Raw genomic sequence first — 27,820 nt, forward strand, 5'->3', positions numbered from 1 at the left:
ATAGATAGATAGATAGATAGATAGATAGATAGATAGATAGATAGACAAAGTCAATAGTTATAAAACACAAAAGGGAAAACTGTTTATTACAGTAAAGATACAGGACTACACGCATATTCATGAGCATTTGCAGGGGTGTCAAACTCAGATCCTCGAGGGCCGCAGCCCTGCACGTTTTCAATGTCTCCCTCCCCTGAATGTCCTGATGGTTCATCACCACATTCAGCACAAAGCCAGATAACGAGCTGCTCATTGCAATCAGCTGTGTTGAAGCTGGGAGACATGCAAAACGTGCAGGGCTGCGGCCCTCGAGGCCTGGAGTTCGACACGTGTGATTTAGAGTCACCACTTTTTGATTTGTAAATATAGTCAAGGACTTTGTCGACCTTATGCTGGTAAAATAAAGTGATGCCTATTCTACATGGTTGTGTTCTTCTGTTTATTACATGATAACGCCTACAAGATGGGTTGGAAGGACCAGTGATGATGGGGTACACAGTTCCTAGAAGGAATGTGAAGAAGTTTTCTACATGTGTTGAGTGTGTTGAATATAGACCATCCTAGCAGAACAAATGTCACAGTGTAGGATCATCAATAAAGGCAAAATTTAGTGGGCTTGAGCGTCAAGGCCATACTATGACGGTCAGTGTGAAAACATCGAAAGACAGCCGGGACGTTGACAGGCTTTAATGAAGCAGGCAATACTGGAAGTTTTTCGTTTTTCAAGTTGTTTATAATAGATTATACAAAAACGGGCTTAATCGAGAACTATTTCCAAATAGTTGCAGCCAACTTGTATTTACATCTGAAACTGCAAGAGATTGACAAAGCAGCTTTAGGAAGAACACAGACAGGAACACATGGAGGACCAAAGGAGAACCATTTTATTAATTTTTATTACGTTGTCAGTATTTTTAAGAGAAACTTCATTTACATTCAGAATTGTTGAGTTGGGAATAATTTAAATACATACAATACTGTACAGATAACAGAAACAAATTGATCTTAACATAAAGGAGTTACATTAAATAACTTTACCTCGATATTTACAGGGGTGCAATTATTTAGTAGCATTACAGACTCAGAGATTTGCATAAACATGGCAGTTTTTCTGAGCCATTTAGTATGGAATGCTCACTTTTTTGTCAATAAATTTACCCATTAAATGGTTATATTTTAAATGAATCAAATATTAAGGAAATACTAAATAAAGATCATATAGAATGAACTTTGTTTGTCATCTCGCCATTTTTGTGTCCTCTCGGCACTGCTGTCGCCATAGTAACCGAAACTGGTTACTGTGGTGACAGGGAGCGAAGAAGGTAAGGTGCCTGTGCGGATGCCTGTTGAAAAATAAACCTACTATCATGAACAATATTCTTTAAAAAGAATGTATTGACAACAAACTGTTTCTATGTTTTTAAATTGAGCAAACCGCTAGATGGAGACCATTTCCAGTCGTGCAAAGAGAAAGAAACGTGGCAGGAAGGAGTGATGTATTCCGCACAGGCCCGGAGGAGCAGAAACGGCACTGACATCTCTGGAGAGGAGCTCGAACGTGGACACCATGAACGGGGCGGATTTTCCGCGACAGCCACCCACTGACAGTCTGCTTCTGGAGGACAAGTTCAAGATTAATTTGCTCCGTCAGCCGCAGGAGGATGCGGCGACCCAAACCGCCGGTAAGAGAAGCTCCAGCCTCACTGTCGTGAGGAGTGTTTACACCCAGCTAACAGTTAGCTGGGTGTAAAGGTGATCTGTTTATCTTCAAGTGAAATCTGAGCTTGTTTTCATGAATATGCAAATCTTGAGAGAGAGAGGGCTCATGTGAACCTTTAACAAAGCATTTAAAATGTTCTCCTTTGGAAAGATGGCAATACTAATACTTATATATTGTCATTGTTTAACGTGTAACGGTGTTGGGTTGCAATCTTCTTTGTTGGTACAATACAAAACAGACATCATATGTTTACACTTCAAAGATCAATGTAATTACAGGTCACATTCATCCATCATCAACATTTGTGTTGCAGTGTTGCCGGAAGACGTCCAGCAGCTCCTGGTGATTAAAGAAGAGGCTCCCTGGAGTCCTTCTCTGGATCCAGAGCTCCTCCAGATCAAGCAGGAACCAGAAGAACTGTGGAACAGTGAGGAGGAGGAGGAGGAGGAGGAGGAGGAGGAGAGCATCAGTGACTACTCGTTTACTGAAGTAATTGTAAAGAGTGAAGATGAGGAAGAGGAACCAGAGTCCTCTCAGCTCTGTCAGAGCCACACTGAGCCTTCATCCAGTGACTCAGCCGATGGAGTAAAAACTGAGCAGGATGAGGACCACTGTGAAGAAGCAGCTGGGGACTCAGATCCTGACAGACTATTCAAAAAAATTAAGTATGGCTATAATTCTGATTCAGCAGAGATCGAAGTAGGTGACAACTGGCAGAGACCTTTATCAGTCACTCGAGCTCCTGCTGAGGACACTGTTCAAAGAATTGAAGGAAATAAATCCATTATTAAATCCTTTTTTTGTCCTGAATGTGGCACAAGGTTTCACCACAGACAGTCCCTGCAGCGACACATCAAGCGTAATTTACACAAAGGCTCTTCTGGTTGCTTGTTGAGCAAAAAGTTTTTAAGACTGAAGCAAAACTCAGACCCGCAAACGAGAGGAGAGAAGCTGTTTGACTGTGATGTTTGTGGCAAAAGACTGAAATACCAACATAACCTGAAGACTCACATGAAAGTCCACACAGGGGAGAAATCCTTCACTTGTGATGTTTGTGGCCAAAAATTTACACATCAGCAAAATCTAAAGACGCACAAGAGAATCCACACAGGTGAGAAACCGTTTGTCTGTGATATTTGTGGCAAACGAGCAAGACATCAGAACAATCTGAAGATACACATGCGAGTCCACACGGGAGAGAAGCCGTTCAGTTGCGACCACTGCGGTAAACGATTCAAACGAAAGACGCATCTCACGACACACTTGACGGTGCACACAGGAGACAAACCCTTCGCCTGCGACGTCTGCGGCAAACGATTCAACCGCAAATCGCACCTCAGGACACACATGATGGTGCACTCAGGAGATAAACCCTTCATCTGCGACGTCTGCGGCAAAAGATTCAACCGGAAAACACACCTGGACACACACATCACAGTCCACACGGGGGAGAGGCCGTTTTCATGTGTCGTTTGTGGACAAGGATTCACCCAACAGGGGAGCTTGAATAGACACATGAGGTTTCACACAGGGTAAACACAGCTACAGGGGCAGGACGGTTTCATATTTAACACAAAGAGTGTTTAACCAGGATATCTGCAACCTGCTGTGATTTACTCTGAATGTATGACTGTTAGAATTGATGGCTGTGGAGAACATATCATTAAAAGACACCAACACCAGAGCCTCACAGCTCAATTGTTTATTGTTATTTACTTTTTTTGTTGTTTTCGGATGTTCATGGTGCTGTTAATTCATTAGACCTGAGATGGTGTCGTGGACAGAGGAGGAATAGTAGTGGATTACATTAGAAGATTGCGGATTAACCTTTAAAGCTCATATTTGTTGCAAATAGCACGTGGTATTTTATTATGAAACTGTAGTGTACAGGCAATCAGGCTGTTCATTCTCCATTTCTGTTTCCCTCTGACAATAACAGCCATTTCATTACTGTGTTTTGGATCCAGTGTGATTTCATTGTTGGCTCTGGTTGAGGCAGTAAAACATCCACTTCAGTCACTCTCAGTGAGATGTTTGTCCATGTTTCACTCAGGACGTTCAGACACAGCTACTGTAGTAATATCTGAGAGCAGCCTTCTGGAAGCTGAAGGAGTGTAGAGCAGACAGTGAGTGAAACTGAGCAGAAACTGGTTGTGGTCCTCTATGTATACCAACTGCTCCTCTTTTCACTTCAGCTCAGGGATCTCCTGCTTCAGCTTCCACTGATGCTCTGGCATGCCTGGCCCCTGTTTTCTGCGCCACACCTCTGCTTGTTTCCTGGAGGAGTCTGATGCGTTGAAACTTTTCTTATCTGATCATTTCAATCGTCAGTAGTTAAAGCATCTAGTGTTACATTGATAAGGCGCACCGTACACCACGCTGTCTGTGGTGCTGAAAGTTACACAAACACACACACACAATTTAAAATCTACAATCTCACTTCGAAGCACTATGGTCATTGAGCACGACTCTCCATCAAACTTGGATTATATAGATGTTTAATTCATTGTTCCACCTGACGGCAAATAATGTTCAGCATACTGAAGAACGTTGAGAAGCTTATCTGGATTTATGTCCTAGGTTATAGAGAAATATTATAATGTTTTGATATGATATAGCTTTTTTTCACATACAAAGGAGAGAAACTTAAAATCATAAAGCATATTTCTACTTATCTTTCTGATTAATTAATATTGTCTCCATTTGTTATTGCAGCATCATGAACTTTATTGAAGCTAAAACCAATTTAATATAACTGCTTTACTTCTTTTTTGCTTAACACTTTCATGGCAACAAAAATCATCACTGACACCAAGTGATTAAGGGATGGAATATCACCCTTAATCATGGATTTTCTTTGAGAATATTCTTCCAAAACAAGCTATTAAAACTCCATTAGAATTATATTGTGGGAAAAACATCAGGCATATTGCACTTTCTTGGAAATGCTAAAGCAAAGGTTCCATGATGCATCACACCAGAAAAACCAGACTGCTGGTTGATAGTGCTGGTAAAGCCTTTTCTGAACGATGAGAGAGGCTTTAATGAAACTGTTAGTGCTTTCAGCATTTTAAAATGTATATTTTTTCTTGCCCAATTAGTACTGCTAGGATATGAAGAAGCACCCACGGAAAAGCCTTGTTTTCCCACATCCTGGCTTTAACAAACCTCAACAGTAAACGTGGACTAACCCGCTATATCAGTTTAGGACTGCAATGTTTCCGTTTCAGCCACCAACAGGGTCCCCAAAACAACAGATGACAGTATCATCTGCATAAAAACATGAAAGTTTTTATGCAGAAAAATCATTGATACAAATAATAAACAGGAAGGGATCTAATACAGAGCCTTGCGGAACCTCTCTTTGCGAGGTCAGGATGTCAGAAGAGCAGCTATCAACATTTGCATGTCTTTTTGTCCCCTCACCTGTGCAGCAGCAACTTAAACTATGGTTCAGTTGCAGTAAATGTACTGAGTGGTTTCATAAATCCGGACCAATAACAGGATTAACTTTCATTAAAACACAAGTAATGCTTCAGTTGATCACTTACCAGGCTTTCCAATATATTGGACTGATTTGAAACAGAGCTCAAGCTATTGAGGAAATATGGTTCATCACCTTTTGTTAAACTATTCTGGCTTGAACATTCTCACACACACACACACACACACACACACACACACACACACACACACACACACACACACACACACACACACACACACACACACACACACACACACACACACACACACACACACACACACACACACACACACACACACACACACACACACACACACACACACACTTCCACTCCTCACGAAAGGTGCTTCTGAAGTTGCTTGTTCTCTGTCATCATTTGCTCAAACTTTACAAATCATGTTCCTCTTTTGTTGTCACCTCTTTGTTAATTCATGTTCCTGCTTCACGTTACTGTCTAGATAGAGCTGCTCAGGCTGGTTAATCTAGAAAATCCTTTTACTGTCTAGATAGAGCTGCTCAGGCTGGTTAATCTAAGAAATCATTTTACTGTCTAGATAGAGCAGCTCAGGCTGGTTTAATCAAAAAACAGTTGGAAAGTATTTGGATCAGTGTGACAACTGCAAATAATATATGTAGCACAACAAGGATATTGTATGTTATCCCCCTCCCCCCTCCCCCTCCCCCCTCAAACTTTCTTCTCTCTTTTCTCTTCTCTCTCTCTTTGAGCGTTCCCCCCCGGTCGTGTACGGCAGCCATGCCAACTTCTGACGGAGAAGGCAACAGGAGGAGACTCCAGGTCTCTCCCTGTTGCAAGACCAAAAACTGTTCTGACTCCGAAGGCTCTCAATCACATCATATTGTTGGCCCAAGCTGCCGAACAGGACAAGGGCAAAAAAAAGAAAAAAAAAAAAGAACATTCTCTCATGTACTTCTCCGTCCATTTTAATATCAGTGATTCAGAGCAATATTTAAAGGTTTTTGAATGTCTTGAATGTTTGGCACCTGCAACCAGGTAATAAGAACAATAGGCTTCTATATTTTCTAGCCCTGCTACTTTTTTCTAATCTAATTTTGTAAGAGCTTAATGCACTTCAGCAACACTGTAAAGTCAAAACTTAATTGCACTAACAGAAAAAGGACTTGCCCCCGGCGAGCTCAGTTGGTAGAGCATGAGACTTGCAATCACAAGGTAGTGGATTCTTGTCCCAAGCCGGGCGCACCTTCCCATGGGCTCACCACCCGCAGGAAAAGTTCTTAATCGGTGCAATGTGATCTGGGTGACGGTGCTCAGACTGCCACCCCCGCGACCCGGGAACAGATAAGTGGGAGACAATGGATGGATGGATGGAAAAAAAGGACTTACTTTCTTTGTCATTTGTAATGGCTGATTCTGACCGGCTGGTAGCTCATGTGAACTCCACACAGCAAGATCTAGTTTCCACCATGTTTTTCTTTCTTCCATCACTGCTTGTTTATTACAAGTCAAGGCACTTTCCACAATATAGATTTTGCATCCGGTGTGGTCCTTTGACTCTGTTGGTAAAATGCAAACAACTTGTGTGATATCCTGCATTAGTAACCACATGTGGTCTCACTGATAGTCAATGGTTGCTTTACTCAGTTGGAACTTTTCAATAAAAGAAAAAAAAACTGCTTGTTTGTGACTGTTGCCCAGCCCTCTCCTGGTAACAGCACTGTGATCTCACAATGAAAACATCTCCATGAGAGGACGTGAAGAGGAACGATCAGTGATTTGTTCTGACCATGGAGCTTGCTTCATCGTTCATCGTTCTGCTTCTCCTCACAGGTAGGTGAAGTTGTACCTAACTCTTCTCTAGAAACTGTTGTTTAGTGTGATGAAATGCCTGGAAAGGCAATGCAGGTAAGTTATTTAGTATTCCTGGTTCAGCATGAAGCCGTCTTGTAATTTTTACTAACAAAATATTTGACTCTTCACAATGTGGCATGTGGATAATGTGGAATAAACTCAAAGGACCATCAAGAGCAGCAGAGAAAATATAATTCTAGGCAAGAAAGTTTATTAGTTTAGTTTTTACCTCCCCTTTTAGAAATACAGTTCAAAACTAAAATCATTCTGAATCAGTTCATATAAAGCCAGTATTTCACAGAGTCTGTTAGTTTACTTCATTTAGAGATTTGGAAAACTCAACTTATCCCTTTAACCAAATGCACCTTACATAGTAGAATCATTCTACATTCTAACCATTGTGTTGTTCAGGATAAAAACAAACCACTGTCACTAACTTCTTCTTGATGTCAAATTCAGATCATGTGATGTTTTGGTCTGAAATAGTTTTATTCTCCTACCTGTCTACCTCATATATCAGATTCTCCTATTGTGGTGATCTTGTTCCTGATTTCTCCTGTCTAGCTTAAGCTGAGCAACATATTCAGCCGGTGTGTTTGTTGACCCCACCCATCCTCATGATTTTTCTACATATTCTTTTTCATCCATTCCTATTCTTTTTCTATGATTTTTTTCCTTCACCTCTTTGTTTAAAAATGCAGATATTTTTCCCCACTTTGATTTTTTTCAAACTGATACTTCTTAATCTGTCTTTCTCTGCATTTGAATCTGCCTCAGGTCATGCTGCGTTGCTGTGTCTCTATAATGCTGTAAACACCATTCATCTTCTATACTCACTTTATTAAAGTCATGGAAAGCTGGAGCCAATATCAATAGACAGGATACACCCTGAAAAGCATATTTCGATTCACCAGTTAACCTAACATGGATATTTTTGGTTTGTAGGAGGGAAATAGATGTACCTACAGGATGCATGCACAGTATGAAGATGCAAACTCCACATGGACAAACCAAATTTGTAATATTCTTGCTCTGAAGCAAGAGTTTCAACCCCTCATGCCAAATAAATAGATCCAGTGTGCAGCTACCTCTTGGCTCATCACTTAACAATGTGTCCTAATTGAACAACTTGTTGAGTAATGATGACAACTTTGTTTCAGGAAAATTTTTTAAAAACAACAGCGATGGCAAAATAGCAATACAAAACACAGGGGAACACTTGGGCAGATGGACTAAACCAACGCCTAACCTTGATTTGATTTGATTTGATTTGATTTGGTTTGATTTGATTTGATTTGAATTTATTTGATCAACTCCTAACCTTTACGTCTCTAAGCCGATTGAGGACCTAAATTAAAATAAAATCATCACATGATCAATGACAACACTGCAATTGCTGATTTGATCATATCTTTGAAAAACAGAAATGGTAACACTTCATGGTAGCATGCTAAAGTACATACATACATGAATACCATGTTGTATAAATAAACTTTGTTCTCTATCAGGTGGAAGTGCCTCGGAGTTAAAGGAGCTTGAAGAGAATCAGGCCTTCATTGAGACTGATGAAGAAAAGTCAGGTATGAAAGAAAAGACTCTAAAATAAAATAAAATACATGGGAAATATTTAAGTATATAATCAATTAATGTTGCAATTTGTGTGGTAATCCTTCTGGGTTTGGTGAGTGAATTTTCATTGATGTGACCGCAAAAAATTGTTTTCTGGATCAATGTCATTGTCTATATTGTGTGAACTGTGTTCGGTGAATTGAAAATGTTTTAGCTGCAGATCATCGTTCTCTGTGACACTGAGAGGGGAATGATTGAGTCTGGTGTGTGTTACTGTCTCCTGTAGTCATCAAGAATGGTGAATGTCTGTATGCATAGTTACTGAAACTTGCCCAGAGTTCTAATGTCACTCTGCTGTTTTGGGGTGCTGCTTCAGCACAAAACCAATGCATGCACAGGTAGGACATGGACACTTCACATGGCCAAAAAACAAATTGTGGGTATTGTTGCTGTGAGGCAAGAGTGCCAACCCCTCATGCCAAGTCAATAGATCCAGTGTGCAGCTATTATCCTCTTGGCTCATCATTTAACAATGTGTCCTGAACTGTTAAGTAATGAAGATCATTTTGTTTCAGGAAAAAACTAAACAAAGAGCAGCTATATAAAACACGGGTGAAACACTTGGGCAGACAGGCTAAATCAACTCCCAACCTTTATGTCAGTAAGCTGATTGACCCACAGTCTTAATAAAATGAAATCATCACATCATCAATGACAACACTCCAATTGCTGATTTGATCAGAGGTTTGAAAAACAGGAATAGTGACACTTCATCATAGAATATTATAAGTTAAATGTATGTATGACTATAATGTTTTATAAATAAACTTGTGTGCTCTATCAGGTGGAAGTGCCTCGGGGTTCCAGAAGATTGAAGATAATCCAGCCTTCTATAAGACTGATGAAGAAATGTCAGGTATGAAAGAAAACACTCTAAAATACATGGCAAATATATCTATATACTTTAAGAAGAACTCCAGTATCTATTCAAAGACTTTACTACATTTCATCATTATTAAATAATAAGCAGGCAAGATCTCATCTGCTCTCCAACAAATGTCACCCATTAAACACTGGGAGGCGCTATTTTTATTTTTTAAATGTGTGTTTCACGAGTCAAAGACAGATAACAACAACAACAACAACAACAACAATAATAATAATAATAATAATACATATTCTCTTTTATTCTATTGTTTTTAGGTGGTGTCATGAACACTGGCAGAACCAAAAGGCAGACTCTGAGACTAGGTTTGGATTTTAAAGCATTGTGGATTCGGGAAGAGTTCAGCAGAGATATCTTTTGCATATTGTGCATGATTTGCAGATTCTGCACATTTGAATTTGCTATGAAATGCTGCTGTTTTGTTAATGATGCGTTCTACTAAAGTCCAGGTTGCAAGTTTTTGGATATTCAGGATCTGTGTGGGCAACAGTTGTTCATCGTTCCTTCAAAGCAGCTGCAGTATTCACTGCTTTTTTCAAATGACATAATACAGAATGTGTCTCTCTACCTTTGCAGAAAACGAGACAAAACATGAAGAGAATTGCAGCTATCAAGATGTTTACAAGTATCTCAAACTGACAAGTGACAAAGACCTGTTCACCATGTGTCGGCCTGTCAAACACTTTCGTACTGTTACTGAAGTATACTTACAGATGCTGGTTACCGCTGTCCTTGATGTGGTAAGTTTCTATTTTTACGCTTTGATTTTGTTTTTGTTTCAATATACAATGCATTATTTTTTTCCCCATCCATCCATCCATCCATCCATCCATCCATCCATCCATCCATCCATCCATCCATTTAAATCGTTGAAATTTAGTCGTAGGCATAAATCCCCCTTGGTTCTCTCCTTTTGGACAATAGTACAATAACTACTACTGTGACTACTACTACTACTACTACTACTATTAATAATAACAATAATAATAATTAATGATCCCTTTTCACTGTGCAATGTTGAAAGATTAGTCAATGTGCTCTAATATTTGCTGTGATGTCTGATCATTTGTGAATTTAGATTTTTCTGAAGATCTGTTGTCATGTTTCATAATACTATTGCATTTCTTTGTTCTTAGAGAGAAATCGACCAGACTTTCATTTCACATATTCGCATTTCTTTGGTGAGTTTTCTTTCGTTAAAACAAGACTTTTTGCAAACTACTACACAGTGGAAAAGACTAATTACTTAAACATTTAAAATGTTTTGGTCATTTTCTACCTGTATTTTTGTCTGAATTTCCTTTTGTAGAGTTGGCAAAATGAGCACATTTCTTGGTATCCATCAGAGTTTTGTGGAATTTACAATGTCAAAGTTCCTACAAAGGTTTTGTGGAAACCAGATATAATTATTGAAGAGATGTAAGTACATTTTTTTCTCACTGTTTATTGTTTTCAGTGTGCATTCATGGGTGATTTCATTACAGAAACTCAAACATTAGTGGGCATCACACTTATGGTTCCCATGGAGTGGCTCGGTGAAACCCCCCACCATCACAAAATGTGGTTGCATAGGACACAGCAAAATCATAAGTTTTAAATACAGTACAAACACAATGTATTGCTATATTGCACCAATTTTATACTTGAAAAGCTTTAGTAGATTAGGCCTTGAGTGAGATTCAGTGTGAAACTCAAACTGCTTGATGTGTGTATCTATTCATCTAGGGTCGAGAAGGACAAGGCCGCAGTGAGTCCTTATCTAATTATATATTTTTGGGGTCAAGTGGAGTATCAAAATGACCAGGTGGTGGTCAGTACCTGTAAGATGCGCGTTTACAAATTCCCCTTTGATATTCAGAGGTGCAACCTCTCCTTCAGCTCTATAATTTACGATGGTGAGCCTCTTAACATGCCTTGTAAATCCTACTGCTGCACACTGTAAAATACCACCATGTGTTTTTTCTTGTGGATCTTTGAAGGAGTTTCTCAGCAGTTTTGTTTTTTCTTGTCTTCAGACAACGAATTACATTTAGATATAAACAACAATGAAATGATGACCATGGTTTCCTGCAGAATGATGCACACGCAGTACGAGTGGCTGTTCCTGGAGTTGACAGTTCACAATAAAACTGTCATTCCTGAGTACGGCTCACCTCACACAACCATTATTTACACTGTAAGTATTTTTTGATGATGAAGTTTTAGTAGCTGTGGTTCAGGTGGTAGACGAGGTTATGCTTGTCATTTCACAAGACATTGAACTGCAAGTCAGTCCCATTAAAGGCAACAACTGTTTTGGCAGCTTTCTCACCACTAGTGTGAGTTTATGTTTGTTACTCTGAAGACTGTTTTCCCTCAGAAATCAAAGCAAGGTAGGTTTATTTGTTCTGCACCATTCACTCAACTCCAAGTGCTTTACTGGAACCTTACAATCCGCGAAATAAAAAATTCAAAGTGCATTAACACACATACCTTCCAGTTTGAAAAGACTGAAAATAGTGAGTGGCAGAAGAAACCACTCAATTTGTAACGGACATGACAGTAATTGCATTTTTTTTTAAATAGTCATGAATCTCCACTATGTCGTCTGCCATCAGTTAAGTGTTTCCTCCTAACTTAACTCAGACAGCAAGCTTAACACAAAAGAAATGGCCCCAGAAACGACAGAGGGTGATTTTATTTTCGAAGACCATTTGTTAAACTTGTAAAATGCAAAACAGATACAAAATATACATCAGTATTTGAATATATGTACAAAACACAAATAAAAGAGTGTATAACTTAACTACAACGAGCAGAACATATATCATGTGCTGGAATATTTGTGTGAATTATCTTTGAATATAAAAACTGTAATTTATGCAATTTATGTTGTTCTTCTCAAGGGTATTTCTGTTGCTGCTGCACATTTGGCAGGGCGGTAGGATTTTGTGTGTTTGCACCTGACCCTGGACATTATTACACAGGTTTACATGAAGAGGAAGTCTGTCCTCTACATCGCTAACTTCATAGTGCCTATCCTCTTCTTCTTGTGTCTGGACTTGAGCTCGTTCCTGATCTCGGACAGTGGTGGCGAGAAGCTCAGCTTCAAGGTCACTGTGATGCTCGCTATCACATTCATGCAACTCATTCTCAATGATATTCTGCCTTCCTCATCAGAGAAGATGCCCCTTATAGGTAAACAAGCAGAGGCTTTTGTATTAATAGGACTGCATCTCATACGTGTAAGTACTGGACATGCCTCCTTAAAAGACGTGTCATTTCATTACATTCATAATTCTATCTGTTCCCCTCAGTGGTCTTCTGCATTGGGATTTTTGGCTTGATGATGTTGAGCCTTCTGGAGACAATTATAGTGATGTATTTAATAGAGAAAGACGGTGTGTCCCGAGTCAATGAGACAAACAGAGACTTAAACCTAAACAGGAGCAAAACAAAGTTGTTTTAAAGGTATGCTATTCAAAATAACTGCAAAATGCTCAATGCTGGTCAAACTGTTTGACTATTAATTGTTGTTCCTGATGTATCCTCCCAGAAGTGAAGAAATGTGCAAACTGTGCATCTGTCAGTGATGATTCTACCGATCAAACACCTTCAAACACCAAAGAGGTAAGAATTGCTTTAAGCTGTGGATTAGAAAATCTAAATCAGGATCAGAATTCCTTTATTGTCATTGTCCCTCGGAGGCACAATGAAATTAAAAATAGCAGCTCTCATAAACAGTGCAAACAACAGAAATGCAAAGATAATTAGTGCAAATGCCATGAAAACAACAGAAATCTATACAACTGCAAAAATAAACAGAAAAGTGCAGACATAAAAACTTAAAAAAAAACTGTACGGTCCCCAGGGGGTATTTACAAGACGGAGGAGATAAAAGAGCGGTTCAGGGTTTGTTGGTGTTTTGAGGCATTCAGGGCAACAACAGCTCTTGGAAAGAAACAGTTTTTTAGTCTGCTTGTTTTTGTCTTTATTGCCCTGAAACGCCTCCCTGATGGCAGAAGTCCAAAGAGGTGATGACCGGGGTGTGAGGAGTCCCTGAGGATGTTGTGGGCTCTCCTGAGGCAGTGGGTGTTGTAGATGTCTTCCAGGGATGGGAGAGGACAGCCAATCAGTCTCTGGGTGGTGGTAATGACCCTCTGGAGCCTCTTCCTGTCTGCTGTGGTGCAACTGGCGAACCACAGCGAGATGCCGTAGCTCAGCACCGACTCCACCGGGCAGCGGTAGAAGCACAACACGAGCTCTGGTTTTAAGTTGTTCTTGCAGAGGGTCCTCAGGAAGTAGAGTCTCTGTTGTGCCTTCTTCAGGATTGCCGTGGAGTTAACAGTCCAGGTTAGGTCCTTACTGATGTGGATGCCCAGGAACCGAAAGTCTGACACCATCTCCACCCCTTCCCCATTTAGGGTGATTGGCTGAATGTCCGGTTTGCACCTCTTGAAGTCGATGATCAGTTCCTTAGACTTGGAGGTGTTCAGGATTAGGTTGTTGGTGGTGCACCAGCCTGACAGACTCTCCACCTCCACCCTGTAAGCAGTCTCATCTCCTCCTGAGATAAGCCCCACCACCGTGGTATCATCCGCAAACTTAATGATGGTGTTGCTCGGTTGGGTGCAGATGCAGTCATAGGTGTAGAAGTCCAGGAAGAGCAGCCTTGCGTAGCTCAGTGTGGTTTGCAGAGCGGTGGTGATGGTGATGGTGATGGTGATGGCGATGGCGTCCTCTGTGGACCGGTTGGCTCTGCAGGCAAATTGGTGGGGGTCGAGTGTGGGTGACAGGCATGATGTGATGTGACTACGGACCAGTTTCTCAAAGCACTTCATGATGATTGGGGTGAGTGCCACTGGCCGGTAGTCATTGAGGCTGCTGATTTTGGCAGAGAGATGATGGTGGAGGACTTTAAGCAGGGTGGGATGGAGCACTGAGAGAGGGACTGATTAAAGATGCTGGCGAAAACCCCAACCAGTTGGTCAGCACAGCCCCTCAGCACTCTTCCAGTCACACCGTCATGTCCAGCAGCTTTTCGGTGGTTCACTGCCCTCAGAGCTTTCCTCACTTCCTTTTCCGGCATGGTGAAGGTCTGGCTGTGGGGGAATGTCAGCTGCGGTGTGGGCCCCACCGGTGGCTCAACCTCGAAGCGGGCAAAGAAGTGATTTAGCTCCTCCACCAGTGAGGCATCCCAAGAGATTGTGGTGGTGTTGCTGGAATGGAAGTTAGTGGTGTGCTGGATCCCATGCCACACCTGCCGGCTGTTGTTGCTGCTGAATTCCGCCTCGATCCTCCGCTTGTAGACTGCCTTGGCCTCTCTGATGCCTCTCTTCAGAGCAGCAAGAGCACAGCTGTCCAGCTCTTTGTCACCGGACCTGAAGGCGCTGTCCCTCTCCTTCAGCAGTTCCTTGACCTGCTTGTTTATTCAGGGCTTCTGGTTAGAAAACACCTGGACGTGCTTATAAACTGTGACGGTGTCAACACAGCGTTGGATGTAGCCAAGTCTTGCTGATGTGAACACCTCCAAGTCCTGATGGTAGAAAATGTCACAGTCTGTGCTTGGGGGTGGGGGGGGGGGTAGCATGCGACATATGATCAGAAGAGCCCAGATGGGGCAGCTGGGTGGCCCTGTGACCATGCTTGATGCTGGAGTAGGCTTTATCCAGGGTCTTAGCTCCCCTGGTAGCACATTTATTGTACTGGTTGGATTTGGGAGGCACTACTTTCAACTCAAAGAACAAACCATGAAACAGATGGTAAATTTGACTGTAATCTTCCTGTTTAGAACAAATCTTGATATTCTAATCCCACTGCAAACATAAAACAGTGAGTGTTTTATAAGTTCCCGATCTTTCTTTCTGCAGGACAGCAGCAGCCAGCTGATGGAAGTGTCCCTCGCTTTGGGAAAAGTCTCAATCGAGCTGGAGCAGATTGACAAAACAATGACAGCCATGAGTGGAGAAAAAGAAGAGAAGCGATCCGGCTACTGGACCAGAGTGGCAAAACAAATCAACAAAGTCTTCTTCACTTTCTATGTCACAGCTGCCAGTGTGTTTTTAGCTGTCATCTTTTCCTTGTGGGGAAATTCAGATGAGGATCAGTAAAAAAAGCTTTTGCTCACTTAACACAGAGATCGACTGATGGAACATCTGTGTTCACATATTTGTTCTCTTTCCATTGATGTAACACAAAAAAAGCTCTCCTGTGCTATGCATGCCCAATAGTCTCATAGTATTATGATTCTTAGAGAAAAGTGAGCTCTCACAATGTTAACCTTCAGCAAATGCACAATGAAACACATGAAAAAGTGTGGCATGCTTATTCAATATAGTTATTCATTGGTGTATATCTATAGTCACATAATGGAATAAGCATGTGGTACTGAAAACATATTAAATGGTGTACTTAATGAACGCAACATTTTCTCAATATCCTCTTGTATCAGCTTGATTCATTCTGAAAGATGTGAATAAAAGAGGAAAAGAGGCACTTGTACGTGTTTTCTATGAGTACACAACACTAACAAACATTCAGATGTCTCCAAAAAGAGTCAATCAGGCATATTTGAATAATGTATTACAGTCGGGCCATTCCTTTTGGCAGTAATGTCCAAGTAACTGATCTCATTATGAAGTAGCAGTAATAATTACTGAATTATTGTTATTTTTGCTGTACATAAGAATAGTTGTTTCCAACTCACCAGCCAACTGTTGACATCTATTCATACATATACAACTATTTAGTACTATTATTGAACATGTCACACAACTTTTTCCAGCTGAAACAATAAACTATTATAGATTATTTACACCACTGTGGCGTAGCAAGAATCTAAAAGAGACACTTTTTGAAAAGTAAAAGGAAACAGAAGGAAAAATAAATTCCCATTTACTGATTTTTTTGTTTTACTAGTACCTCTGAGGTTAATGTTGGTACATTGACTTGTGTTAAAGATGAAAACATTAAGGCCATTTAGAAAATCCATCTCCCACTACTTTATCTCCTTCAAGGCTTCTGATGCTGAACTTGATCACAGCTAATAAATGAAGGCAGAGTGCACACACACACACACACACACACACACACACACACACACACACACACACACACACACACACACACACACACACACACACACACACACACACACACACACACACACACACACACACACACACACTTTTAAATCTACAATCTCACTATGACCATGACACCATTGAGCACGACTCTCCATCAAACTTGGATTATAAAGATTTTTAATTCATATTTGAACCACTGATTGTGGAAGGCAAATAATGTTCAGCATACTGAAGAACGTCGAGAAGCTTATCTGGATTTATGTCTTAGGTTATAGAGGAATATTATAATGTTTTGATGTAATATAGCTTTTTTTGACATACAGAGGAGGGAAACTTAAAATCATAAAGCATATTTCAATTTATCTTTCTCATTAATTAATATTGTCTCCATTTGTTATTGCAGCTAAAAACAATTTAATATAACTGCCATAATTCTTTTTTGCGTCCCACTTTCATGACAACAAAAGCCATCGCTGACACTAAGTGATTAAGGGATGAAATATCACCTGATCATCACAGTTCAGCACATTCTGCTTCTTTCTCTAACCATCCATTACCCGTCAATGTTATCCAGTTAAAGGTGTCATGGAACTGGAGTCAATCCCAACTGAATCCAGGTGAGGGCAGGATGCATCCTGCACAGCTTTCCATTCCATCATCGGGTTCACACCTCAAGCCAACGTAATGATAACAATGACTGGTTTTGGACTGTAGGCCCCTCCTTTTAACCTGTTTCCCACTTATTCCTTACTTAAAGTACAAACTACATGAAGTGTTTCAGTGCATCACCTCCAGTGAAAAAGGATGTTGTGAGTCTGTTCTGGTCTATTCTACAGCTGGTTAACTTGCTCCCTGAAGTACCTCGGTAGCAGACGCTGATGAGGTGACCACAGCTCAGTTTCCTCATTTGTTCAATGCTTTAGATGATTTTTCTTTGGGAATATTCCTCCAAAACAAGCACATCATTTATAAGGTTTGAGGCCATTTAAACTCCATTAGATTTATACTGTGAGACAAACATCAGGCATATTGCACTTTCTTGGAAATGCTAAAGCAAAGGTTCCATGATGCATCACACCAGAAAAACCAGACTGCTGGTTGATAGTGCTGGTAAAGCCTTTTCTGAACGATGAGAGAGGCTTTAATGAAACTGTTAGTGCTTTCAGCATTTTATAATGTATATTTTTTCTTTCCCAATTAGTACTGCTAGGAAATGAAGAAGCACCCATGTAAAAGCCTTGTTTTCCCACATCCTGGCTTTAACAAACCTCAACAGTAAACGTGGACTAACCCGCTATATCAGTTTAGGACTGCAATGTTTCCGTTTCAGCCACCAACAGGGTCCCCAAAACAACAGATGACAGTATCATCTGCATAAAAACATGAAAGTTTTTATGCAGAAAAATCATTGATACAAATAATAAACAGGAAGGGATCTAATACAGAGCCTTGCGGAACCTCTCTTTGCGAGGTCAGGATGTCAGAAGAGCAGCTATCAACATTTGCATGTCTTTTTGTCCCCTCACCTGTGCAGCAGCAACTTAAACTATGGTTCAGTTGCAGTAAATGTACTGAGTGGTTTCATAAATCCGGACCAATAACAGGATTAACTTTCATTAAAACATAAGTAATGCTTCAGTTGATCACTTACCAGGCTTTCCAATATATTGGACTGATTTGAAACAGAGCTCAAGCTATTGAGGAAATATGGTTCATCACCTTTTGTTAAACTATTCTGGCTTGAACATTCTCTCATGTACTTCTCCGCCCATTTTAATATCAGTGATTCAGAGCAATATTTAAAGGTTTTTGAATGTCTTGAATGTTTGGCACCTGCAACCAGGTAATAAGAACAATAGGCTTCTATATTTTCTAGCCCTGCTACTTTTTTCTAATCTAATTTTGTAAGAGCTTAATGCACTTCAGCAACACTGTAAAGTCAAAACTTAATTGCACTAACAGAAAAAGGACTTGCCCCCGGCGAGCTCAGTTGGTAGAGCATGAGACTTGCAATCACAAGGTAGTGGATTCTTGTCCCAAGCCGGGCGCACCTTCCCATGGGCTCACCACCCGCAGGAAAAGTTCTTAATCGGTGCAATGTGATCTGGGTGACGGTGCTCAGACTGCCACCCCCGCGACCCGGGAACAGATAAGTGGGAGACAATGGATGGATGGATGGAAAAAAAGGACTTACTTTCTTTGTCATTTGTAATGGCTGATTCTGACCGGCTGGTAGCTCATGTGAACTCCACACAGCAAGATCTAGTTTCCACCATGTTTTTCTTTCTTCCATCACTGCTTGTTTATTACAAGTCAAGGCACTTTCCACAATATAGATTTTGCATCCGGTGCGGTCCTTTGACTCTGTTGGTAAAATGCAAACAACTTGTGTGATATCCTGCATTAGTAACCACATGTGGTCTCACTGATAGTCGATGGTTGCTTTACTCAGTTGGAACTTTTCAATAAAAGAAAAAAAAACTGCTTGTTTGTGACTGTTGCCCAGCCCTCTCCTGGTAACAGCACTGTGATCTCACAATGAAAACATCTCCATGAGAGGACGTGAAGAGGAACGATCAGTGATTTGTTCTGACCATGGAGCTTGCTTCATCGTTCATCGTTCTGCTTCTCCTCACAGGTAGGTGAAGTTGTACCTAACTCTTCTCTAGAAACTGTTGTTTAGTGTGATGAAATGCCTGGAAAGGCAATGCAGGTAAGTTATTTAGTATTCCTGGTTCAGCATGAAGCCGTCTTGTAATTTTTACTAACAAAATATTTGACTCTTCACAATGTGGCATGTGGATAATGTGGAATAAACTCAAAGGACCATCAAGAGCAGCAGAGAAAATATAATTCTAGGCAAGAAAGTTTATTAGTTTAGTTTTTACCTCCCCTTTTAGAAATACAGTTCAAAACTAAAATCATTCTGAATCAGTTCATATAAAGCCAGTATTTCACAGAGTCTGTTAGTTTACTTCATTTAGAGATTTGGAAAACTCAACTTATCCCTTTAACCAAATGCACCTTACATAGTAGAATCATTCTACATTCTAACCATTGTGTTGTTCAGGATAAAAACAAACCACTGTCACTAACTTCTTCTTGATGTCAAATTCAGATCATGTGATGTTTTGGTCTGAAATAGTTTTATTCTCCTACCTGTCTACCTCATATATCAGATTCTCCTATTGTGGTGATCTTGTTCCTGATTTCTCCTGTCTAGCTTAAGCTGAGCAACATATTCAGCCGGTGTGTTTGTTGACCCCACCCATCCTCATGATTGTTCTACATATTCTTTTTCATCCATTCCTATTCTTTTTCTATGATTTTTTTCCTTCACCTCTTTGTTTAAAAATGCAGATATTTTTCCCCACTTTGATTTTTTTCAAACTGATACTTCTTAATCTGTGTTTCTCTGCATTTGAATCTGCCTCAGGTCATGCTGCGTTGCTGTGTTTCTATAATGCTGTAAACACCATTCATCTTCTATACTCACTTTATTAAAGTCATGGAAAGCTGGAGCCAATATCAATAGACAGGATACACCCTGAAAAGCATATTTCGATTCACCAGTTAACCTAACATGGATATTTTTGGTTTGTAGGAGGGAAATAGATGTACCTACAGGATGCATGCACAGTATGAAGATGCAAACTCCACATGGACAAACCAAATTTGTAATATTCTTGCTCTGAAGCAAGAGTTTCAACCCCTCATGCCAAATAAATAGATCCAGTGTGCAGCTACCTCTTGGCTCATCACTTAACAATGTGTCCTAATTGAACAACTTGTTGAGTAATGATGACAACTTTGTTTCAGGAAAATTTTTTAAAAACAACAGCGATGGCAAAATAGCAATACAAAACACAGGTGAACACTTGGGCAGACGGACTAAACCAACGCCTAACCTTGATTTGATTTGATTTGATTTGATTTGATTTGATTTGATTTGATTTGATTTGATTTGATTTGATTTGATTTGATTTGATTTGATTTGATTTGATTTGATTTGATTTGATTTGAATTTATTTGATCAACTCCTAACCTTTACGTCTCTAAGCCGATTGAGGACCTAAATTAAAATAAAATCATCACATGATCAATGACAACACTGCAATTGCTGATTTGATCATATCTTTGAAAAACAGAAATGGTAACACTTCATGGTAGCATGCTAAAGTACATACATACATGAATACCATGTTGTATAAATAAACTTTGTTCTCTATCAGGTGGAAGTGCCTCGGAGTTAAAGGAGCTTGAAGAGAATCAGGCCTTCATTGAGACTGATGAAGAAAAGTCAGGTATGAAAGAAAAGACTCTAAAATAAAATAAAATACATGGGAAATATTTAAGTATATAATCAATTAATGTTGCAATTTGTGTGGTAATCCTTCTGGGTTTGGTGAGCGAATTTTCATTGATGTGACCGCAAAAAATTGTTTTCTGGATCAATGTCATTGTCTATATTGTGTGAACTGTGTTCGGTGAATTGAAAATGTTTTAGCTGCAGATCATCGTTCTCTGTGACACTGAGAGGGGAATGATTGAGTCTGGTGTGTGTTACTGTCTCCTGTAGTCATCAAGAATGGTGAATGTCTGTATGCATAGTTACTGAAACTTGCCCAGAGTTCTAATGTCACTCTGCTGTTTTGGGGTGCTGCTTCAGCACAAAACCAATGCATGCACAGGTAGGACATGGACACTTCACATGGCCAAAAAACAAATTGTGGGTATTGTTGCTGTGAGGCAAGAGTGCCAACCCCTCATGCCAAGTCAATAGATCCAGTGTGCAGCTATTATCCTCTTGGCTCATCATTTAACAATGTGTCCTGAACTGTTAAGTAATGAAGATCATTTTGTTTCAGGAAAAAACTAAACAAAGAGCAGCTATATAAAACACGGGTGAAACACTTGGGCAGACAGGCTAAATCAACTCCCAACCTTTATGTCAGTAAGCTGATTGACCCACAGTCTTAATAAAATGAAATCATCACATCATCAATGACAACACTCCAATTGCTGATTTGATCAGAGGTTTGAAAAACAGGAATAGTGACACTTCATCATAGAATATTATAAGTTAAATGTATGTATGACTATAATGTTTTATAAATAAACTTGTGTGCTCTATCAGGTGGAAGTGCCTCGGGGTTCCAGAAGATTGAAGATAATCCAGCCTTCTATAAGACTGATGAAGAAATGTCAGGTATGAAAGAAAACACTCTAAAATACATGGCAAATATATCTATATACTTTAAGAAGAACTCCAGTATCTATTCAAAGACTTTACTACATTTCATCATTATTAAATAATAAGCAGGCAAGATCTCATCTGCTCTCCAACAAATGTCACCCATTAAACACTGGGAGGCGCTATTTTTATTTTTTAAATGTGTGTTTCACGAGTCAAAGACAGATAACAACAACAACAACAACAACAACAATAATAATAATAATAATAATACATATTCTCTTTTATTCTATTGTTTTTAGGTGGTGTCATGAACACTGGCAGAACCAAAAGGCAGACTCTGAGACTAGGTTTGGATTTTAAAGCATTGTGGATTCGGGAAGAGTTCAGCAGAGATATCTTTTGCATATTGTGCATGATTTGCAGATTCTGCACATTTGAATTTGCTATGAAATGCTGCTGTTTTGTTAATGATGCGTTCTACTAAAGTCCAGGTTGCAAGTTTTTGGATATTCAGGATCTGTGTGGGCAACAGTTGTTCATCGTTCCTTCAAAGCAGCTGCAGTATTCACTGCTTTTTTCAAATGACATAATACAGAATGTGTCTCTCTACCTTTGCAGAAAACGAGACAAAACATGAAGAGAATTGCAGCTATCAAGATGTTTACAAGTATCTCAAACTGACAAGTGACAAAGACCTGTTCACCATGTGTCGGCCTGTCAAACACTTTCGTACTGTTACTGAAGTATACTTACAGATGCTGGTTACCGCTGTCCTTGATGTGGTAAGTTTCTATTTTTACGCTTTGATTTTGTTTTTGTTTCAATATACAATGCATTATTTTTTTCCCCATCCATCCATCCATCCATCCATCCATCCATCCATCCATCCATCCATCCATCCATCCATCCATCCATTTAAATCGTTGAAATTTAGTCGTAGGCATAAATCCCCCTTGGTTCTCTCCTTTTGGACAATAGTACAATAACTACTACTGTGACTACTACTACTACTACTACTACTATTAATAATAACAATAATAATAATTAATGATCCCTTTTCACTGTGCAATGTTGAAAGATTAGTCAATGTGCTCTAATATTTGCTGTGATGTCTGATCATTTGTGAATTTAGATTTTTCTGAAGATCTGTTGTCATGTTTCATAATACTATTGCATTTCTTTGTTCTTAGAGAGAAATCGACCAGACTTTCATTTCACATATTCGCATTTCTTTGGTGAGTTTTCTTTCGTTAAAACAAGACTTTTTGCAAACTACTACACAGTGGAAAAGACTAATTACTTAAACATTTAAAATGTTTTGGTCATTTTCTACCTGTATTTTTGTCTGAATTTCCTTTTGTAGAGTTGGCAAAATGAGCACATTTCTTGGTATCCATCAGAGTTTTGTGGAATTTACAATGTCAAAGTTCCTACAAAGGTTTTGTGGAAACCAGATATAATTATTGAAGAGATGTAAGTACATTTTTTTCTCACTGTTTATTGTTTTCAGTGTGCATTCATGGGTGATTTCATTACAGAAACTCAAACATTAGTGGGCATCACACTTATGGTTCCCATGGAGTGGCTCGGTGAAACCCCCCACCATCACAAAATGTGGTTGCATAGGACACAGCAAAATCATAAGTTTTAAATACAGTACAAACACAATGTATTGCTATATTGCACCAATTTTATACTTGAAAAGCTTTAGTAGATTAGGCCTTGAGTGAGATTCAGTGTGAAACTCAAACTGCTTGATGTGTGTATTTATTCATCTAGGGTCGAGAAGGACAAGGCCCCAGTGAGTCCTTATCTAATTATATATTCTTGGGGTCAAGTGGAGTATCAAAATGACCAGGTGGTGGTCAGTACCTGTAAGATGCGCGTTTACAAATTCCCCTTTGATATTCAGAGGTGCAACCTCTCCTTCAGCTCTATAATTTACGATGGTGAGCCTCTTAACATGCCTTGTAAATCCTACTGCTGCACACTGTAAAATATCACCATGTGTTTTTTCTTGTGGATCTTTGAAGGAGTTTCTCAGCAGTTTTGTTTTTTCTTGTCTTCAGACAACGAATTACATTTAGATTTCTATCCCAACAATACAATAATGACCATGGAGTCCCGCAGAATGATGCACACGCAGTACGAGTGGCTGTTCCTGGAGTTGACAGTTGACAATAAAACTGACATTACTGAGTACGGCTCACCTCACACAACCATTATTTACACTGTAAGTATTTTTTGATGATGAAGTTTTAGTAGCTGTGGTTCAGGTGGTAGACGAGGTTATGCTTGTCATTTCACAAGACATTGAACTGCAAGTCAGTCCCATTAAAGGCAACAACTGTTTTGGCAGCTTTCTCACCACTAGTGTGAGTTTATGTTTGTTACTCTGAAGACTGTTTTCCCTCAGAAATCAAAGCAAGGTAGGTTTATTTGTTCTGCACCATTCACTCAACTCCAAGTGCTTTACTGGAACCTTACAATCCGCGAAATAAAAAATTCAAAGTGCATTAACACACATACAAACCTGTTTGAAAAGACTGAAAATAGTGAGTGGTAGAAGCAAGACAATTTGTAACGGACATGACAGTAATTGCATTTTTTTTTTAAATAGTCATGAATCTCCACTATGTCGTCTGCCATCAGTTAAGTGTTTCCTCCTAACTTAACTTAGACAGCAAGCTTAACACAAAAGAAATGGCCCCAGAAACGACAGAGGGTGATTTGATTTTCGAAGACCATTTGTTAAACTTGTAAAATGCAAAACAGATTCAAAATATACATCAGTATTTGAATATATGTACAAAACACAAATAAAAGAGTGTATAACTTAACTACAACGAGCAGAACATATATCATGTGCTGGAATATTTGTGTGAATTATCTTTGAATATAAAAACTGTAATTTATGCAATTTATGTTGTTCTTCTCAAGGGTATTTCTGTTGCTGCTGCACATTTGGCAGGGCGGTAGGATTTTGTGTGTTTGCACCTGACCCTGGACATTATTACACAGGTTCATATGAAGAGGAAGTCTGTCCTCTACATCGCTAACTTCATAGTGCCTATCCTCTTCTTCTTGTGTCTGGACTTGAGCTCGTTCCTGATCTCGGACAGTGGTGGCGAGAAGCTCAGCTTCAAGGTCACTGTGATGCTCGCCATCACAGTCATGCAACTCATTCTCAATGATATTCTGCCTTCCTCATCAGAGAAGATGCCCCTTATAGGTAAACAAGCAGAGGCTTTTGTATTAATAGGACTGCATCTCATACGTGTAAGTACTGGACATGCCTCCTTAAAAGACGTGTCATTTCATTACATTCATAATTCTATCTGTTCCCCTCAGTGGTCTTCTGCATTGGGATTTTTGGCTTGATGATGTTGAGCCTTCTGGAGACAATTATAGTGATGTATTTAATAGAGAAAGACGGTGTGTCCCGAGTCAATGAGACAAACAGAGACTTAAACCTAAACAGGAGCAAACAAAGTTGTTTTAAAGGTATGCTATTCAAAATAACTGCAAAATGCTCAATGCTGGTCAAACTGTTTGACTATTAATTGTTGTTCCTGATGTATCCTCCCAGAAGTGAAGAAATGTGCAAACTGTGCATCTGTCAGTGATGATTCTACCGATCAAACACCTTCAAACACCAAAGAGGTAAGAATTGCTTTAAGCTGTGGATTAGAAAATCTAAATCAGGATCAGAATTCCTTTATTGTCATTGTTCCTCGGAGGCACAATGAAATTAAAAATAGCAGCTCTCATAAACAGTGCAAACAACAGAAATGCAAAGATAATTAGTGCAAATGCCATGAAAACAACAGAAATCTATACAACTGCAAAAATAAACAGAAAAGTGCAGACATAAAAACTTAAAAAAAAACTGTACGGTCCCCAGGGGGTATTTACAAGACGGAGGAGATAAAAGAGCGGTTCAGGGTTTGTTGGTGTTTTGAGGCATTCAGGGCAACAACAGCTCTTGGAAAGAAACAGTTTTTTAGTCTGCTTGTTTTTGTCTTTATTGCCCTGAAACGCCTCCCTGATGGCAGAAGTCCAAAGAGGTGATGACCGGGGTGTGAGGAGTCCCTGAGGATGTTGTGGGCTCTCCTGAGGCAGTGGGTGTTGTAGATGTCTTCCAGGGATGGGAGAGGACAGCCAATCAGTCTCTGGGTGGTGGTAATGACCCTCTGGAGCCTCTTCCTGTCTGCTGTGGTGCAACTGGCGAACCACAGCGAGATGCCGTAGCTCAGCACCGACTCCACCGGGCAGCGGTAGAAGCACAACACGAGCTCTGGTTTTAAGTTGTTCTTGCAGAGGGTCCTCAGGAAGTAGAGTCTCTGTTGTGCCTTCTTCAGGATTGCCGTGGAGTTAACAGTCCAGGTTAGGTCCTTACTGATGTGGATGCCCAGGAACCGAAAGTCTGACACCATCTCCACCCCTTCCCCATTTAGGGTGATTGGCTGAATGTCCGGTTTGCACCTCTTGAAGTCGATGATCAGTTCCTTAGACTTGGAGGTGTTCAGGATTAGGTTGTTGGTGGTGCACCAGCCTGACAGACTCTCCACCTCCACCCTGTAAGCAGTCTCATCTCCTCCTGAGATAAGCCCCACCACCGTGGTATCATCCGCAAACTTAATGATGGTGTTGCTCGGTTGGGTGCAGATGCAGTCATAGGTGTAGAAGTCCAGGAAGAGCAGCCTTGCGTAGCTCAGTGTGGTTTGCAGAGCGGTGGTGATGGTGATGGTGATGGTGATGGCGATGGCGTCCTCTGTGGACCGGTTGGCTCTGCAGGCAAATTGGTGGGGGTCGAGTGTGGGTGACAGGCATGATGTGATGTGACTACGGACCAGTTTCTCAAAGCACTTCATGATGATGGGGGTGAGTGCCACTGGCCGGTAGTCATTGAGGCTGCTGATTTTGGCAGAGAGATGATGGTGGAGGACTTTAAGCAGGGTGGGATGGAGCACTGAGAGAGGGACTGATTAAAGATGCTGGCGAAAACCCCAACCAGTTGGTCAGCACAGCCCCTCAGCACTCTTCCAGTCACACCGTCATGTCCAGCAGCTTTTCGGTGGTTCACTGCCCTCAGAGCTTTCCTCACTTCCTTTTCCGGCATGGTGAAGGTCTGGCTGTGGGGGAATGTCAGCTGCGGTGTGGGCCCCACCGGTGGCTCAACCTCGAAGCGGGCAAAGAAGTGATTTAGCTCCTCCACCAGTGAGGCATCCCAAGAGATTGTGGTGGTGTTGCTGGAATGGAAGTTGGTGGTGTGCTGGATCCCATGCCACACCTGCCGGCTGTTGTTGCTGCTGAATTCCGCCTCGATCCTCCGCTTGTAGACTGCCTTGGCCTCTCTGATGCCTCTCTTCAGAGCAGCAAGAGCACAGCTGTCCAGCTCTTTGTCACCGGACCTGAAGGCGCTGTCCCTCTCCTTCAGCAGTTCCTTGACCTGCTTGTTTATTCAGGGCTTCTGGTTAGAAAACACCTGGACGTGCTTATAAACTGTGACGGTGTCAACACAGCGTTGGATGTAGCCAAGTCTTGCTGATGTGAACACCTCCAAGTCCTGATGGTAGAAAATGTCACAGTCTGTGCTTGGGGGTGGGGGGGGGGGGGGGGGCATGCGACATATGATCAGAAGAGCCCAGATGGGGCAGCTGGGTGGCCCTGTGACCATGCTTGATGCTGGAGTAGGCTTTATCCAGGGTCTTAGCTCCCCTGGTAGCATATTTATTGTACTGGTTTGATTTGGGAGGCACTACTTTCAACTCAAAGAACAAACCATGAAACAGATGGTAAATTTGACTGTAATCTTCCTGCTTAGAAAAAATCTTGATATTCTAATCTCACTGCAAACATAAAACAGTGAGTGTTTTATAAGTTCCCGATCTTTCTTTCTGCAGGACAGCAGCAGCCAGCTGATGGAAGTGTCCCTCGCTTTGGGAAAAGTCTCAATCGAGCTGGAGCAGATTGACAAAACAATGACAGCCATGAGTGGAGAAAAAG

The 27,820-nt window shown here is 40.5% G+C and overlaps 1 protein-coding gene across 2 annotated transcripts; it reads left to right on the forward strand.

Annotated features, from left to right (window-relative positions):
* Positions 1 to 1,297: 1,297 nt before the first annotated feature.
* On the forward strand, positions 1,298 to 3,734 carry LOC308116306 (uncharacterized protein). Of its 2 annotated transcripts, XM_080474424.1 has the most exons (3): positions 1,298 to 1,322; positions 1,431 to 1,682; positions 2,034 to 3,734. In XM_080474424.1, exons 2-3 carry the CDS (start codon positions 1,568 to 1,570, stop codon positions 3,254 to 3,256), a joined length of 1,338 nt encoding a protein of 445 aa, XP_080330550.1. In that variant the 5' UTR covers positions 1,298 to 1,322; positions 1,431 to 1,567; the 3' UTR covers positions 3,257 to 3,734. The 2 variants fall into 2 exon arrangements, with proteins under 2 accessions (XP_080330550.1, XP_080330551.1); XM_080474425.1 differs by having other exon boundaries at positions 1,298 to 1,682.
* Positions 3,735 to 27,820: the final 24,086 nt, after the last annotated feature.

This window comes from Lipophrys pholis (genome assembly GCF_963383615.2).
Source record: "Lipophrys pholis genome assembly, chromosome: 1".
NCBI classification, from domain to species: domain Eukaryota; kingdom Metazoa; phylum Chordata; class Actinopteri; order Blenniiformes; family Blenniidae; genus Lipophrys; species Lipophrys pholis.

Excerpts from the sequence above, each read along its gene's own strand:
- LOC308116306 (XM_080474425.1), top strand. The coding sequence starts at position 1,568 with ATGAACGGGGCGGATTTTCCGCGACAGCCACCCACTGACAGTCTGCTT. Across the intron at positions 1,683-2,033 it reads TGCGGCGACCCAAACCGCCG|TGTTGCCGGAAGACGTCCAG; the intron begins GTAAGAGAAGCT and ends TTTGTGTTGCAG.